Source organism: Schistocerca americana, chromosome 11, assembly GCF_021461395.2.
Source record: "Schistocerca americana isolate TAMUIC-IGC-003095 chromosome 11, iqSchAmer2.1, whole genome shotgun sequence".
NCBI lineage: Eukaryota > Metazoa > Arthropoda > Insecta > Orthoptera > Acrididae > Schistocerca > Schistocerca americana.
In genome coordinates, this window is record NC_060129.1 from 196327499 (window position 1) to 196343707 (window position 16209).

General features: G+C 42.9%; 1 protein-coding gene across 1 annotated transcript in view; it reads right to left on the reverse strand.

The window, feature by feature from the left end:
- The window catches only part of LOC124553544, a 233507-nt gene extending 217797 nt beyond the window's left edge, over nucleotides 1-15710 (reverse strand). The window contains exons 1-2 of the mRNA XM_047127391.1: nucleotides 15489-15710; nucleotides 5758-5904 (exon numbers count right to left, since the gene is read on the reverse strand). Coding sequence (XP_046983347.1) covers nucleotides 5758-5876 — 119 coding nt within the window. The 5' untranslated portion in view covers nucleotides 5877-5904; nucleotides 15489-15710. The remainder of the gene's footprint in view (nucleotides 1-5757; nucleotides 5905-15488) is intronic.
- Nucleotides 15711-16209: the final 499 nt, after the last annotated feature.

Consider the following 16209-nt stretch of genomic DNA (forward strand, 5'->3'; position numbering starts at 1 on the left):
CACATTGGACCTCACTCGCCTCGCTTTTTTTGGTCTGGGAGAGTTGGGACTCCTCCACTGGCTTGACGCTTGCTCGGTTTCTGGGTCATATCCATAACACCAACTCTCATCCCCTGTAATGACTTTGTTCAAGAAGTTTGGATCACGTGCAATCTCTGTTTTCAAGTCCAGACACACACATTCATGCGGATGGTTTTTTGCTGGTGTGTGAGAAGGCGCGGAGCAAATTTAGCAGCAACACGTCTCGTGTGCAAATCCTCACTCAAAATCCGCTGGCACGAGCTCCAACTGATTGATTCCTGTCTCTGCTGAAATTTGGTCGATCGTTTGGTGACAATCCTCGTCGATCTTCTGGCGGACCTTTTCAGTGTTCTCCTCATTTTGCGATGTCGAAGGGCGACCAGAACGAGCTGGGTCTTCGACACACATCTCACCACATTTAAAGTGCCCAAACCGCTCGAAAACCTGTGTGCGACACATAGCGTCCTCCTGGAAAGCTTCCTGAAGCATTTGGTGTGTCTCCATTGCAGTTTTTTTTTTAAGAAGGAAACAAACTTTCACACACACTCTTTGTTCTTTTAAAGTTGCCATAACGACTTCGCAGAGGTAATCGCCAACAGTCAGAGAAACACAATACCACACTTGCACGTTCAGCTCTTCACCGACACCGTCTGCACAGCTGTTTCATGAAGGTCTCTACTAACACCATCTACCGTGAGAATCCTGCATTACGTCTATGAGTGGCAGCGCCCTCGGAGTCCGGTTTCTTTTGGGTCCCCCCTCGTATTTCCTGCACTTGATTATGAAATGGACTTAGTTTTTGCATATCTTTAATTACAATTTGGTTTGGGGATTTTGCTAACATTCTCAACGTGACTTTACTGCATGTCATAACGGTATTTTCTGCCTGTATTTTAATTGAATAGCATAGGATCACTGCCCGTTTATTTGCTATGTCCTCTCTCGAATAAACATTATTCAACACGATTCACTGCTGTTTACATCAGTTACAGATGTTCGAATAGAACCCTTGTTATTAAATTATCTGTATAACTTTTGCTTTGTATTTCTGTGCATTTCATTAACTCACAATGCACAGACTATTTCACTGCAGGATCACAGCTACAGGTTATTATTTGCAGAAAATTACCTGTGGGGCGTGAAAACATACATGCGCAGCTCAACCCTACAAGATTATTGAGATATTCTTTTTAAACAGAGCCATGCATAGCCCCAGTACCTAAGGTACAAGCAATATTAGGCAAAGTCTACATCTACAACTACACCCACACAGATACTCCACAAGCCACTGTAAGGTGCGTGACCGAGGGCACCCTTTCATTTCCTCTCCTGTTCCATTCGCAAATAGACGGGGGAAAAAAAGACTGTCTGTACGCCTCCATATGAGCCCTAATTTCTTGTATCTCATCTTCGTGGACCTTACGTGCAATGTATGTAGGCAGCAGTAGAATTGTTCAGAGGTCGGCTTCAAATGCCGCTTCTCTAAATTTTCTCAATAGTGTTTCCCCGAAGAGAATGTCACCTTCCCTCCAGGGATTCCCCATTTGAGTTCCCAAAGCATCTTTGTAACACTTATGTTTCGTTTGAACCTACCAGTAACAAATCTAGCACCCCTCCCCTGAGTTGCTTTGACGTCTTCCTTCAATCCGACCTCATACAGATACCAAACACTCGATCAGTATTCAGGAACAGGTCGCACCAATGTCCTGTCTGTTGGCTCCTTTGCAGGTGAACCTCTTTTTGCTAAAATTCTCTTAATAAACCGAAGTCAACCACTCACCTCCCCTATCACAGTTTTCACACGCTCGTTCCACCTCATACCACTTTGCAATGTTATGCCCAGATATTGAGACGACTCGACCCTGTCAAGCTGGACACCAGTAACACTGTATCAGAACATCGCAGGTTTGTTCTTCCTACCCATTTGCATTAACTTACATTTTTCCACATTTAGGGCTAGCTGCCATTCATCACACCTACTGGAAATTCTGTATAAGTCATCTACATCTACATCCATACTCCGCAAGCCACCTGACGGTGTGTGGCGGAGGGTACCCTGAGTACCTCTTTCGGTTCTCCATTCTATTCCAGTCTCGTATTGTTCGTGGAAGGAAAGATTGTCGGTATGCCTCTGTTTGAACTCTAACCTCTCTGATTTTATCCTCATGGTCTCTTTGTGAGATATACGTAGAATGGAGCAATATACTGCTTGACTCCTCGATGAAGGTATGTTCTTGAACCTACAACAAAAGCTCGTACCGAGCTACTGAGCATCTCTTTTGCAGAGTCTTCCAGTGGAAGTGTATCTACCATCTCCATAATGCTTTCGTGATTACTAAATGATCCCGTAAAGAAGCACGCTACTATCCGTTGGATCTTCTCTATCTCTTCTACCGACCCTATCTGGTACGGATCCTACACCGGTGAGCAGTATTCGAGCAGTGGGCGAACAAGCGTACTGTAACCTACTTCCTTTGTTTTCGGATTGCATTTCCTTAGGCTTCTTCTATTGAATCTCAGTCTGGCATCTGCTTTACCGATGATTAATTTTATATGGTCATTCCATTTCAAATCACTCCCAGTGACTGCTCCCAGATAAATTATGGAATTAACTCCTTCCAGTCACTGACCTGTTATATTGTAGCTAAATGATAAGGGATCTTTCTTTCTATGTATTCGCAGCACATTACACTTGTCTACATTGAGATTCAATTCCCACACCCTGCACCATGCGTCAATTCGCTGCAGATCCTCCTGCATTTCAGTACAATTTTCCATTGTTACAACCTCTCGATATACCACAGCATCATCCGCAAAAAGCCTCAGTGAACTTCCGATGCCATCCACAAGGTCATTTATGTATATTGTGAATAGCAACAGTCCTACGACACTCCCCTGCGGCACACCTGAAATCACTCTTACTTCGGAAGACTTCTCTTCATTGGGAATGACATGCTGCGTTCTGTTTTCTAGGAACTCTTCAATCCAATCACACAATTGGTTTGATAGTCCATATGCTCTTACTTTGTTCATCAAACAACTGTGGGGAACTGTATCGAACGCCTTGTGGAAGTCGAGAAACACGGCATCTACCTGTGAACCCCCGTCTATGGCCCTCCGAGTCTCGTGGAGGAATAGCGCGAGCTGGGTTTCACACGACCGTCTTTTTCTAAACCCGTGCTGATTCCTACAGACTAGATTTCTAGTCTCCAAAAAACTCATTATACTCGAACATAATACGTGTTCCAAAGTTCTACAACTGATCGACGTTAGAGATGTAGGTCTATAGTTCTGCACATCTGTTCGACGCCCCTTCTTGAAAACTTGTGTATTCCTACAGTCACTCTACTTCACCACCTTACCGTACACCACGGAATCATCAGCAAACAATCACAGATTGCTGTCTTCCCTGTCCGCCAAATCATTTATGTATACAGAGCACAATAGCAGTCCTATCACACTTCCCTGGGGCAAATGGTTTGCTCATAAGGGGTGTGCTGTTTGGGAAAAGCAACTACTAAGCAGAAACCGTTAGGTACCATCGCAAAATGTGGAAAAATGTAAAATAAGGGAAACTTTTTAAGCAATAAAAGATACATGTGGGATCCCCGTTTCATTTTCGTAGTTTGTGTGTTATACGAGGCATCAAAATATTCGTCAGGAACTTGTTTATTTCCAATAAAGAGTATCTGAATTGCATACTAGGTAACTGGGACTGGTAACTGATTGGAAAGGTGGTTTTATCCATCATAATGAATGTTTTTGGAAAGCCTGCAACTGTGTCAGACATTATTTAAATAACACATCAGTTAACCATTTTTCATGCTTAGCACAACACGGTTTGAGAAATTACTCTCGTTGTCAAGCACAATTGTTTGTACAAGTATTTTGTGGGACATTTGGACACGTGTTTTTCTGCGTCTCTTCCACTGTAGTCACCTGTTTGAAGTTTTAAGGTACTATGCCTCCAAATTATGCAGAAAACTACACACGTGCTACACATCACTCAAATTGTTTGATTGTGAAACATCACAAAAAATTATTACATAAATAATTGCACTTCACAACATGAATAAAGTCTCGAACGAGTCTGGCCGAGCATGGGAGGGGGGGGGGAATCTGTGGTGCAGTGTTTCATTGTTTAAACCAGAAACATTTGAGCAACTCAAAGTGAGGAAAGGTGTCAACCACAGTGATATGCTAACCAGTGCTACGTCTACATCGCGATATCTACATCTACATCCTCATGCAATCATAAAAGCTATTATTGAGGTCAATACCTTTGGAAAATCACTAAAGTCATATTTACAGCATCTCTTCTTTTACTCCATTGAAGTACATTTAAATTTATGAAGTGTGTCATATAAATACTTATGAATAGTGTATTATTGTAACCTTAAATAAGTATACCTAGAAATGACTCCGAGCTGTATATTTGTAACTTGACTTGTCCGATGCCTTATGCATAAGCTGCTTTGTAGACAAAGGGATCAATAAATACTATTACTACTACTACTACTGCTACTACTACTACTACTACTACTGCTACTACAACAAAACACATGGAATGTGTGTTCCAGGTATCCTGATGCTCACGAATCTGTGCAAGTGCAGTAGAGACAGTTTTAAAACTGTTGTGAACTGGTCACGATACCTTAATTTGAAGGAACCTTGTTGTCCCCATCGGTCACAACACTGAGAAGGCAGGGGTAGGATACAAAGCACAAACTGTCTCGACTTTTACCAAATCGGATCTGTCGAGCAGATCGCTCAGTATTGAGAAACTTAATTGTGCAATGTCTGTAAACAGTACCTGAAGGCTGGCACCATGGCAGTGTAATTTTGTGTCAATTACATCTGTTTTTTATCCACGAACATTGTCCTATAAAGCATAAATTGCAGGTATGTTATACATATGTTAACGCAAAATCGGGTGCAAACTAATGTTGTGGACATAGGAAATTTGAGGGAGGGGGGATGAAAAATGTCGTAAACAGTGGGAAAATATACGCTGCACATTCTAATGGATCTGGGAGATGTGTTATTTTCCACTGGATTTGTCTGTACCAAATCTAATGAGGGAGGTTGTAAATGTTTTCTTATATTTTTGTGAATTGTAATTTGCCTTATTTTATGCTAATTTGCTTATATACTTGAGAGTGACAGCATATTGATTAATATTAGTAGATGTGACAAAGAATATCAAAGAGACTGGTTACAAGTGGAAGTTTGTGTGTTGTGTGAAATGTCTTTGACGCTGGAGTCGTCTTTGACCGTAGCCAGTTGGCAGTGAACTCTTGGTGTGTGTAACGGTGGAACAATGTACAGGTCGCTGTTATAATAATTTGCAAGTGAACAGGAAAAGTGAATTATGTTACTACTTTTTTTTATATAAACATCAAGAAGGAACCACATTCGAAGAAATGGTATTTGAAGCAGCAAAAAAGAGGCAAACGCATTGAACCGTGTCATTTCTGCAGCCAACGAAACAGCATTGTGGAATCATACTTTCACTAGACGACTGAAGCCAACCCCAAAAAGTCCAATATCATCTTATAAACATTTCACGGAAAAGTGAGTACTGTCATAAAATATGCTAAATTCAAGTACACAAAAATAGTGAGCATATTTCAACATCTACTGTAAACGCAAATGTACCAGGCTCAAACTTGAGTGCCGACTGCGTAGACACCAGAGAAGTACGCAAAATAAGGAGTGAACCACTGCCTCACCTACCCTGGGCTGAGTCCCCTCTCGAGGTGACTGCTGAGGGCTCGGTCCAGCAGCCCACCGAAAGCCGTCGAGATGTGCGTCTTCAGCCCTTCTGCCTCGTCACTGTAGTCCATCTGTTCCATAGGCGTGTCCGAACTGGTCGTCGCCACGCTACAACAAGGACAGAATCACCTTGTTGTGTGGTGCTGCGACAAAATTCTGCCCCGTATTACACTGGACCCACTGCAAGAAAGTGTTTGAGAAACAGCAGAAAGGGCATCAGACCTGAGAAAGATAAAAAGCAACAGAGCAGTGAAGCAGACAAAAAAATTTACACAGTTGTCTGTACGTATCATCAAAAAGCTGTTACAGAACTTCAACTTCTAGCAACTACAGTATAACCCCGCTTTTACATTCTCGGAGTTAACGTTTTCCCTCCATTTATGACATTTTTTATCACTCCCGTCAAATTTCGTATGCCCACAATGTTAATTTGCACCTGATTTTGTGTCACCTTATTTATAATTTTCCCGCAATTTAAGCATTACGAAAAAATGTTTGTGGAGAGAACATGAGACTGGTATGACGTTGGCCATTTAGTAGTGTTTACAAGTATTACTTGGTCAGGTTTCTTGACACAATGGCACTCTACACAGCGGATCTGAACCGGTAAATGTGTAAAAGTTGGAACAATTCGTGCCGTATCTCCCGTTGCTGCCAAGCTCTACTTGGCGTGATGGCCGATGGGAGTAACTAGGTTCGTTCGATGGGAGTAACTAGATTAGTTCGAATGAAGATATCGTGACCAGTCACAACCACTTCCAAACTGTCTCGACACTGCAAACGCAGTTTCACGATTGTTGCGATAATCGTGACACCTTTGTTGAACCATATTTAGCGTGTTTCGGCGTATGGTCACTTGGAGTGCTAGTTGACACTGTCATTCACTTTGCGATGCTCAAATGTTTTTAGTTTAAACACAGTGCTGGTTACGTATTTTATTTGTACTGAGCAAAACATGTTTCGACAATTTATTCTCATTGGCAGGTGCAGTATTTATGTAAGTATTTTTTGTGATGTTACACAAACAAAAAATGTGAGCAATAGTTTGCATGTGTTGTGGTTTTCTACATAACTTACGAGGCACAGTACCTGAGAACCTCAAAAAGTGACTACAGTGAAGAGATGCAAAATAGCACCTGTTCAAACACCACACAAAATACTTATGTACATATTTGCACTTGACAAAGAAAAAAATTTCTTGAAACACGTCATGCTAAGCATGAAAAAATACATAACTAGTGCAGTATTTCATTATTATCCAAACAATGAATGACAGCTGCAGGCTTTTAAAGACATTGATACGACATATAAAATTGTGTCAAACATTCCTACTTCCCAAACAGTTATCAGTTCCAGTTACATCAGCGGTTTTTATTAGATAATAAACCTTCAGTAGATAGTAAACAACTCCCCGACAAGTCTTTTGGTGCCTGTTATGTACATATGTCATACATAAAGTGCAAGGGGGGTATACTATATGTAGCTTTTACAGATTATAATGTTATTTCCCACATTTTACATTTTCCCGCATTTTGCACTTTTTTTTTAAGCCCCTTGAAAAGTGTAAAAGCAGGGTTTCACTGTAGTTTTATGGAGGCTGTTTGGTGGTACATTCAATGCGCTACATCCAAACTGTGGAGAGCAATGTGAAGCAGATTTAACACAAAGTTCTCCCCGTGTTTCATAAACACACTCGGTGCTAGTGTTGCATGTGGCTGCCATTACCTTTGGACTGGCCGAAATACGCGGGTTTTTTTGGAAGTTATAACTCTCTTTTATAAATACTGTGGTGTCACAAGGCTTAGGCCTGTCCCACCCCTCATTAAATCGATCAAGACTTACACGAATAATTGTAAGAACAGTTATTATTATTATGTTCTTTAAGTTTGTTTTTGTGTTTTCAGAAATACTGTGGGAAAAAAGTTTATTTATGTTGCAGATAACGTGGAAGACGTTGCCCAACGATCATCACAAAAGTTCGTCGTAGTGGCAAGTGGGTGAGGAATAAAATGAATGCTGCAAACTACTGCGAGCCGTGGAAGAGCCTGGGATGCGAGGGTGTCGAGCTTCCCAGGTCGTCGTCGGACGACGTCAAAGGAAGAGATGTTCTGCTTTCTCTTTGGAAACAGATCGATCGAGTCTCGAAAGGTTCGTGTAAAACGTATAGGCGGGTGACACATTAGGTGGGACCCGATGCCTGTAATACTTCCACAGTTATTAAAAAGTTGTTAAACGGCAAAACCAATAGTTCATCATTCATATAGATAAAAAGTAGTAAAGATATAGGAAAGGAAGAGTTGCGGCGTCAGAACGAAAAGTGATACATCGCTCAGCAACGAAGGAGGATGTAAACAGCGGGCGTTACGTGGTGAAAACAAATCAACTGATAAAATGACAAGTCTGTAATTAAGCATAAAGCCACATAAGAATTACAAAACATTTCAAACTCTACTGGCCTTTCTAATTTAAATATACATATATTGGCATTGCTAGCGTTAAATTTGATTCCACAGATATGACTGCAATTTAACAGTAATTATTGTAAAAAATGAAAAGTAGTTCGAGTATGCAAATACATATCCAAAGTAAGCAAACAAGTGATCTATCTCCTAGATTTCTTTTACAGCCAATTTAAACCTAAACAAACACACAAAACACAAGAACAAAGAAAATTTAGCATTCATAGTGGAGTACAATACAAATTGAAACCGAGAGGGATACGCAGTCCAACACTACATTCACATGAATCACGCACTCTGACTGATTTCCTTCGTAACACCACCTCTAAAAATAATACGATAAGTATTTAATCTGAATCCTAAAGTATTTCATTCTCATCACCTGCAGGTTCGTCAAGGGCTTTGTAAATCATTTGCTCAAGTCTTTTCTCTTCTTCACAGCACATTTTTAACACAAAATCAGCACAAAAGCGCACGAAACACAGAGAACTTGAGCATCAGCTAATGCCTACAGAACAAGAGGTGATAAAGATTTAAAAAGCAACAAACTTTTCCAGTGATACTGCTACAACCATCTAGCAATAAGTATGTAGCCTGCAAACCAGATAGATGTTTGCTGGAGCCACAAATACACATTTTACACCCCAGAAAAATCACAATGTCATATATACCCGAGTATAAGATGACCTGATTATAAGACGACCAGCTTTGTGAAAGAAACGGTGACACTTTCTGCGCAACCGACCCGTCACTTTGCACGACAATGTGCGGGCGCATACAGCGCAAGCTGTGGCTACTCTGTTCGGTCGATGGGACTGGGAAGTACTGTACCATCCACCATACTTCCCGCACTTAAGTCCTTTGATTTGATTCTGAAGATGGAGGAACCACTTCGTGGCATTCGCTTCAGAACTGTTCCAGAGATTCGACAGGCAGTAGACCAAGACCAGCTTGGGCAGTCCCCTGCTGACAGGCAGGGTCCGTGGATTCATGAAGTTGTCTCCATACCAGTACACGTCCATCCGCTCGATACAATTTGAAACGAGACTCGTCCGACCGAGCAACAGGTGGTCTCCAGTCATCAACAGTCCAACGTCAGTGTTGACGGGCCCAGGCGAGATCTGAAGCTTTGTCTCATGCAGTCATCAAGGGTACACGAGTGGGCCTTCAGCTCCGAAAGCCCATATCGATGATGTTTCGTTGAATGGTTCGCATGCTGACACTTTTTGATGAGCCAGCACTGAAATCTGGAGCAATTTGAGGAAGTGTTGCACTTTTGTCACACTGATCGATTCTCTTCAGTCGTCATCGGTGCAGTTTCTTGCAGGGTCTTTTCCAGCCACAGCGATGTCGGTGATTTGACGTTTTACCAGACTCCTGATATTCACGGTACACTCATGACATTGTCGTACAGGAAGATCCCCACTTCATCGCTACCTCGGAGACGCTCTGTCCCTCCGTTTGCACGCCAGCTATAATGCCACATTCAAACTCACTTAAATCTTGATAACCTGCTCTTGTAGCAACAGTAACCGATCTAACAACTGTGCCAGACACTTGTTTCTTTGGCACTTCAGTGGATATTCGTGCAGAAAATAAAACTATTTCAGACCATACCCCACAAAATATTACATTTGGATACAATTCGCTATGAAATAGTACTCATTTGGTAATTTTGTGTTTTCACGTTTTGTTGCAGAATTCCATCTATATTCGGATTCGTCACAAATGTGAATTTTTCAGGTCCCTACTTACCACACGTCCTACGACTCTGCCCCTCTGTTAGTTTATGTTTTCCATCCTCCTTTCTTCCCTGAGAGTACCTTCCCACTTCTAATCTTATCAATTCACTTACTGGTACCGTATTTACTCAAATCTAAGCTGCACTCAAATCTAAGCCGCACGTTAAAAATGGAGACTCTAAATTCGAGGGGGGAGAGAAGTTTTAGACCGCATCTCCAAATCGAAACAAAGTTAGCCCATTGTAACAGGAGAGACAATTTAGGCCAAATGGATGAAGATACAGCTACAGTAGTTTGGTTCGAGTCGTAAGCTTAGCAGTTAAGCTTTACCAGGTAGCCACTGCTATGCGTCAGGTGCTCCGTCCGTATTTATACGGATACCCTTCCTTTTTCACGTGCTTCGTCTGGTTTGAATCGGTTGCTTATTTTGCTTTGATCTGATAAGTGCCATTCTCTTTGTTATAGGTGTTTACGTCACTCTAAGCTGAAAATGCATTATTGTACTGCGCCATGCATTGTTTGTCGCATTCTGATAGTGAGTGTTTACGACCTGTCGCAGCTCGCGGCATGGCTCACTTTGTGCGCGCTACCGCCGCTTACGATAAAAAAAGAGGAGAATTGTCTCATTAGTGATACAATGTCGAGAGACTGCTATTTGTTGTTACTGCGATGGTTACTTACAATGCAATGCAGGGGTCGAAACTCGGGGTGGAGAAAAAAAAAGCTCGTCTTCCACCTTTCTTTTTTTAAATTTATTTACTGACACAGAGGTTTTGTCGCCAGTATTTATCTTTGTGCCGGCAAAGCATGCCTGTGTAGCGCTACATATATTCGACGGCAGAAGTTAGTTGTGGCGGCACATACCGACATTTTTCAGAACTTCCGCTTACTTTGCACTCGATTGTAAGCCGAAGGCAGTATTTTGGACTACAAAAACTGGAAAAAAAAGTGCAGCTTAGATTCGAGTAAATACGGCAACTTTCATTGTACGCCATCTTTGCCTTTGCGAGACAGCTTCTCGTTTCCTCCTTACAGCGTCCATATACTGTTTGGTCCCTAATTTTGATACTAAGTTTGTCGATGATCTCATTTCTGCTACTCATCAATACCTTTGCCTTTATCTGCATTACTTTCAGTCCATACAATGAGTGTGGTTTGACAAGTGTTGTAAATTTCCATGAAAGAATGGAACATTTTTGTCCCACCTTCGTGGTTGGTAGGCTTAATTATTCCAAGGACTGGATAAATCATTTTAATAATGTACAGTACACAGTTGATTGTTGACAGCCATCTAAATTGGTCAGAGTGTCAACTGTGATTGCAAGTTGAGAAAGACAAGTTTTGTGCTGTTATTTAACATTTTCATTTGGAGGGTTGGACTGCTGCACAGATCAAAACAGAACTGGATGAAACTCACAAACACATGCACCATCACTGAAGATCATTTGCCTTCATATTAATGAATTTAAACACCGTTGGAGAAGCACGGAAGATGAAGCGCTCTCCAACTGTCCACGTAGGTCACCACATATATATATATGTGTGGGAAAAAATATATCGAAAAACAAAGATGATGTGACTTACCGAACGAAAATGCTGGCAGGTCGATAGACACACAAACATACACACAAAATTCAAACTTTCGCAACAAACTGTTGCTTCATCAGGAAAGAGGGAAGGAGAGGGAAAGACGAAATGATGTGGGTTTTAAGGGAGAGGGTAAGGAGTCATTCCAATCCCGGGAGCAGAAAGACTTACCTTGGGGGAAAGAAGGACAGGTATACACTCGCACACACACACATATCCATCCGCACACACACAGACACAAGCAGACATTTGTAAAGGCAAAGAGTTTGGGCAGAGATTTCAGTCGAGGCGGAAGTAGAGGCAAAGATGTTGTTGAAAGACAGGTGAGGTATGAGCGGCGGCAAATTGAAATTAGCGGAGATTGAGGCGTGGCGGATAACGAGAAGAGAGGATATACTGAAGGGCAAGTTCCCATCTCCGGAGTTCTGACAGTTTGGTGTTGGTGGGAAGTATCCAGATAACCCAGATGGTGTAACACTGTGCCGAGATGTGCTGGCCGTGCACCGAGGCATGTTTAGCCACAGGGTGATCCTCATTACCAACAAACACTGTCTGCCTGTGTCCATTAATGTGAATGGACAGTTTGTTGCTGGTCATTCCCACATAGAATGCGTCACAGTGTAGGCAGGTCAGTTGGTAGATCACGTGGTTGCTTTCACACGTGGCTCTGCCTTTGATCGTGTTACAGGACTGGAGTAGGTGGTGGTGGGAGGGTGCACGGGACAGGTTTTACACCGGGGGCGGTTACAAGGGTAGGAGCCAGAGGGTAGGGAAGGTGGTTTGGGGATTTCATAGGGATGAACTAAGAGGTTACGAAGGTTAGTCTGCTTGTGTCTGTGTATGCGGATGGATGTGTGTGTGTGTGTGTGCACGAGTGTATACCTGTCCTTTTTCCCCCTAAGGTAAGTCTTTCCGCTCCCGGGATTGGAATGACTCCTTACCCTCTCCCTTAAAACCCACTTCCTTTCGTCTTTCCCTCTCCTTCCCTCTTTCCTGATGAGGCAACAGTTTGTTGCGAAAACTTGAATTGTGTGTGTGTGTGTGTGTGTGTGTGTGTGTGTGTGTGTGTGTGTGCGCGCGCGCGCGAGTGTATACCTGTCCTTTTTTCCCCCCAAGGTAAGTCTTTCTGCTCCCGGGATTGGAATGACTGCTTACCCTCTCCCTTAAAACCCACTTCCTTTCGTCTTTCCCTCTCCTTCCCTCTTTCCTGATGAGGCAACAGTTTGTTGCGAAAGCTTGAATTTTGTGTGTATGTATGTGTCTGTCTGTGTTTCTATCGACCTGCCAGTGCTTTCGTATGGTAAGTCACATCATCTTTGTTTTTAAATATATTTTTCCCGCGTGGAATGTTTCCCTCTATTTTTATATATATATCAAAAACACACACACATACACACACACACACACACACACACACACACAAAATTCAAGCTTTCGCAAGCCACAGTTGCTTCATCAGGAAAGAGGGAAGGAGAGGGAAAGACGAAAGGATGTGGGTTTTAAGGGACAGGGTAAGGAGTCATTCCAACCCGGGAGCAGAAAGACTTACCTTGGGGGGAGAAAAAGGACAGGTATACACTCGTGCGCACACACACACACACACACACACACACACACACCCACACACACACACACACATATCCATCCGCACACACACACAAAATTCAAGCTACATCCTCTCGTCTTTCCCTCTCATTTCCTCTTTCCCGATGAAGCAACTGTAGGTTGCGAAAGCTTGAATTTTGTGTGTGTGTTTGTGTTTGTTAGTGTCTCTGTCAACATACCAACACTTTCGTTTGGTAAGTTACATCATCTTTGTTTTTAGATATATTTTCCCTCGTGGAATGTTTCCCTCTATTATACAGGGTGATTCAAAAAGAATACCACAACTTTAAAAATGCGTATTTAATGAAAGAAACATAATATAACCTTCTGTTATACATCATTACAAAGAGTATTTAAAAAGGTTTTTTTTCACTCAAAAACAAGGTAAGAGATGTTCAATATGGCCCCCTCCAGACACTCGAGCAATATCAACCCGATACTCCAACTCGTTCCACACTCTCTGTAGCATATCAGGCGTAACAGTTTGGATAGCTGCTGTTATTTCTCGTTTCAAATCATCAATGGTGGCTGGGAGAGGTGGCCGAAACACCATATCCTTAACATACCCCCATAAGAAAAAATCGCAGGGGGTAAGATCAGGGCTTCTTGGAGGCCAGTGATGAAGTGCTCTGTCACGGGCTGCCTGGCGGCCGATCCATCGCCTCGGGTAGTTGACGTTCAGGTAGTTACGGACAGATAAGTGCCAATGTGGTGGCGCTCCATCCTGCTGAAATATGAATTGTTGTGCTTCTTGTTCGAGCTGAGGGAACAGCCAATTCTCTAACATCTCCAGATACTGTAGTCCAGTTACAGTAGCACCTTCGAAGAAAAAGGGACCAAAAACTTTATTGGTTGAAATGGCATAGAAAACAGCGCCTCAAGCGAACAAATGTACAACTAAATGAAACTTTATAGCTCCCTTAATTCACCTACAGATAGTGATTAGCTCTGCCTTTTGTCGTTGCAGAGTTTTAAATTCCTAAAGTTGTGGTATTCTTTTTGAATCACCCTGTATATATATATAGTTCAGGCTCACTGGCCACTTGACCATCTTCTTCTTCTGTGCGAATGCACACACAGTGCCCGAACTCTTACGGGAATCGGCAACGCGCCGCGAGTAATGAGTATAATGGGCGGGGGCACTACGAATGTAGTGCGGGACAACACGTTCAGAATGTGGGTTTCGCGGGAGGCGTGCCAGAGATAAATCCCTGCAGTCACGCTGTCCTCTGCGTCCTCAGTGCCTCAGATAGATAGAGCGTCTGCCATGTAAGCTGGAGATCCTGGGTTCGAGTCCCGGTCGGGGCACACATTTTCGTCTGTCCCCGTTGATGTTTGTCAACGCCTGTAAGCAGCTAAGGGTGTCCATTTCATTGTAATCCTCAGATTACTTGGATAAAAGCAGGACTATAACTGGGTCCTATTATACTTCATTGCCAGACTGTTTGAAACTTGTGTTAGCTGGAAAAAGGCCACAATTGGTACGTAAAATAGTGCTCTTTCACCAGTATAATGCACCATCCCACACATGAGTCACAACAACGGTGAAAGTGCACGAATTCAGCTTGGAACTGGTCCCTCAACCACCCTATTCACCAGACTTAGTCACAAGTGACTTCTTCCAGTTCCCTAGCTTTAAACTACTGCTTTTTTTTTTTATATATGGTTTTAGGGCGCAAAACTGCTACGGTCATTAGCACCCAGTCTGTGACTTACGAAAAGGTAAAAAAAAACGAAACTGGAAACCAGCAGCAATGGGAGCGAAATTCAAAGAAGTGGGGATACCAAAAACAGAAGGAAAGCTTAAAAAACCACTATAGATGGGGGGTTGTTTGTCCCCGAAAAGAGCTTCAAATGACTGACGTCATCTCACTGACACTAATAAACTCGAGAACGCGATCGGCTGAGCGCGTGTCATCTGCTAAAATGGACGATATATCAGGCGACAGCTGTAGACGGGCGCGTAATGGAGTAAAATAGGGGTTGCTGGGACGAAATTTTCATCAAAAGAGAAAGTGATAGTTGCAGTCAATGATCATTTTGCACAGTTTCACAGAATCTATTTTTCCAATGGGATGAGGATCACTGGACCAAATGGACACCCCTCAAAGGAGAAAAACAGTGAGTTGTTTATGAGACAAACAATTTTTCCTTGCTATTTTACCAGACTTTTCAAACCGTCCTAACATTGTGCTCGTCCGACTGTTCAATTCGTCGACACCTCCTGTAACTGTTCCCCACCTTCAGATAGAGCAGCAGCCTCTAGGACCCAAAACACCACCACAGGGCTCTGCCTCACCTGGCCGGGTGGTCCTCTGTGCCGTGTGCCGTCAGTGCGTCCTTCCCCGCACCATGTTCGGCGCAATGCGGCCGGGCCAGCTCACGCGGTGACTCGGCGGATGTGCCCAGCTCCGCGGCCTCGGCAGCTGCACCCGACTCGAACGAGCCACCGCCGACACCCGCCACTCCCGCTCTGGACGTCTTCTGCCGGCCGTCAGGTATGCCGGGGTACTCCGAGGTCCGAGACCGTCCCACCGAAGGCACTGACTCTATGTACAGAAGCACATAAGTCACAATGAGGAACAATGTTTTTTTTCTACATAACAAAATGAAGATGAAGATGAAATGGGAGATACGATACTGCGTGAAGAGTTTGACAGAGCACTGAAAGACCTGAGTCGAAACAAGGCCCCGGGAGTAGACAACATTCCATTAGAACTATTGACTGCCTTGCGAGAGCCAGTCCTGACAAAACTCTACCATCTGGTGAGCAAGATGTATGAGACATGCGAAATACCCTCAGACTTCAAGAAGAATAAAATAATTCCAATCCCAAAGAAAGCAGGTGTTGACAGATGTGAAAATTACCGAACTATCAGTTTAATAAGTCACAGCTGCAAAATACTAACGCGAATTCTTTACAGACGAATGGAAAAACTGGTAGAAGCGGACCTCGGGGAAGATCAGTTTGGATTCCGTAGAAATGTTGGAACACGTGAGGCAATACTAACCTTACGACT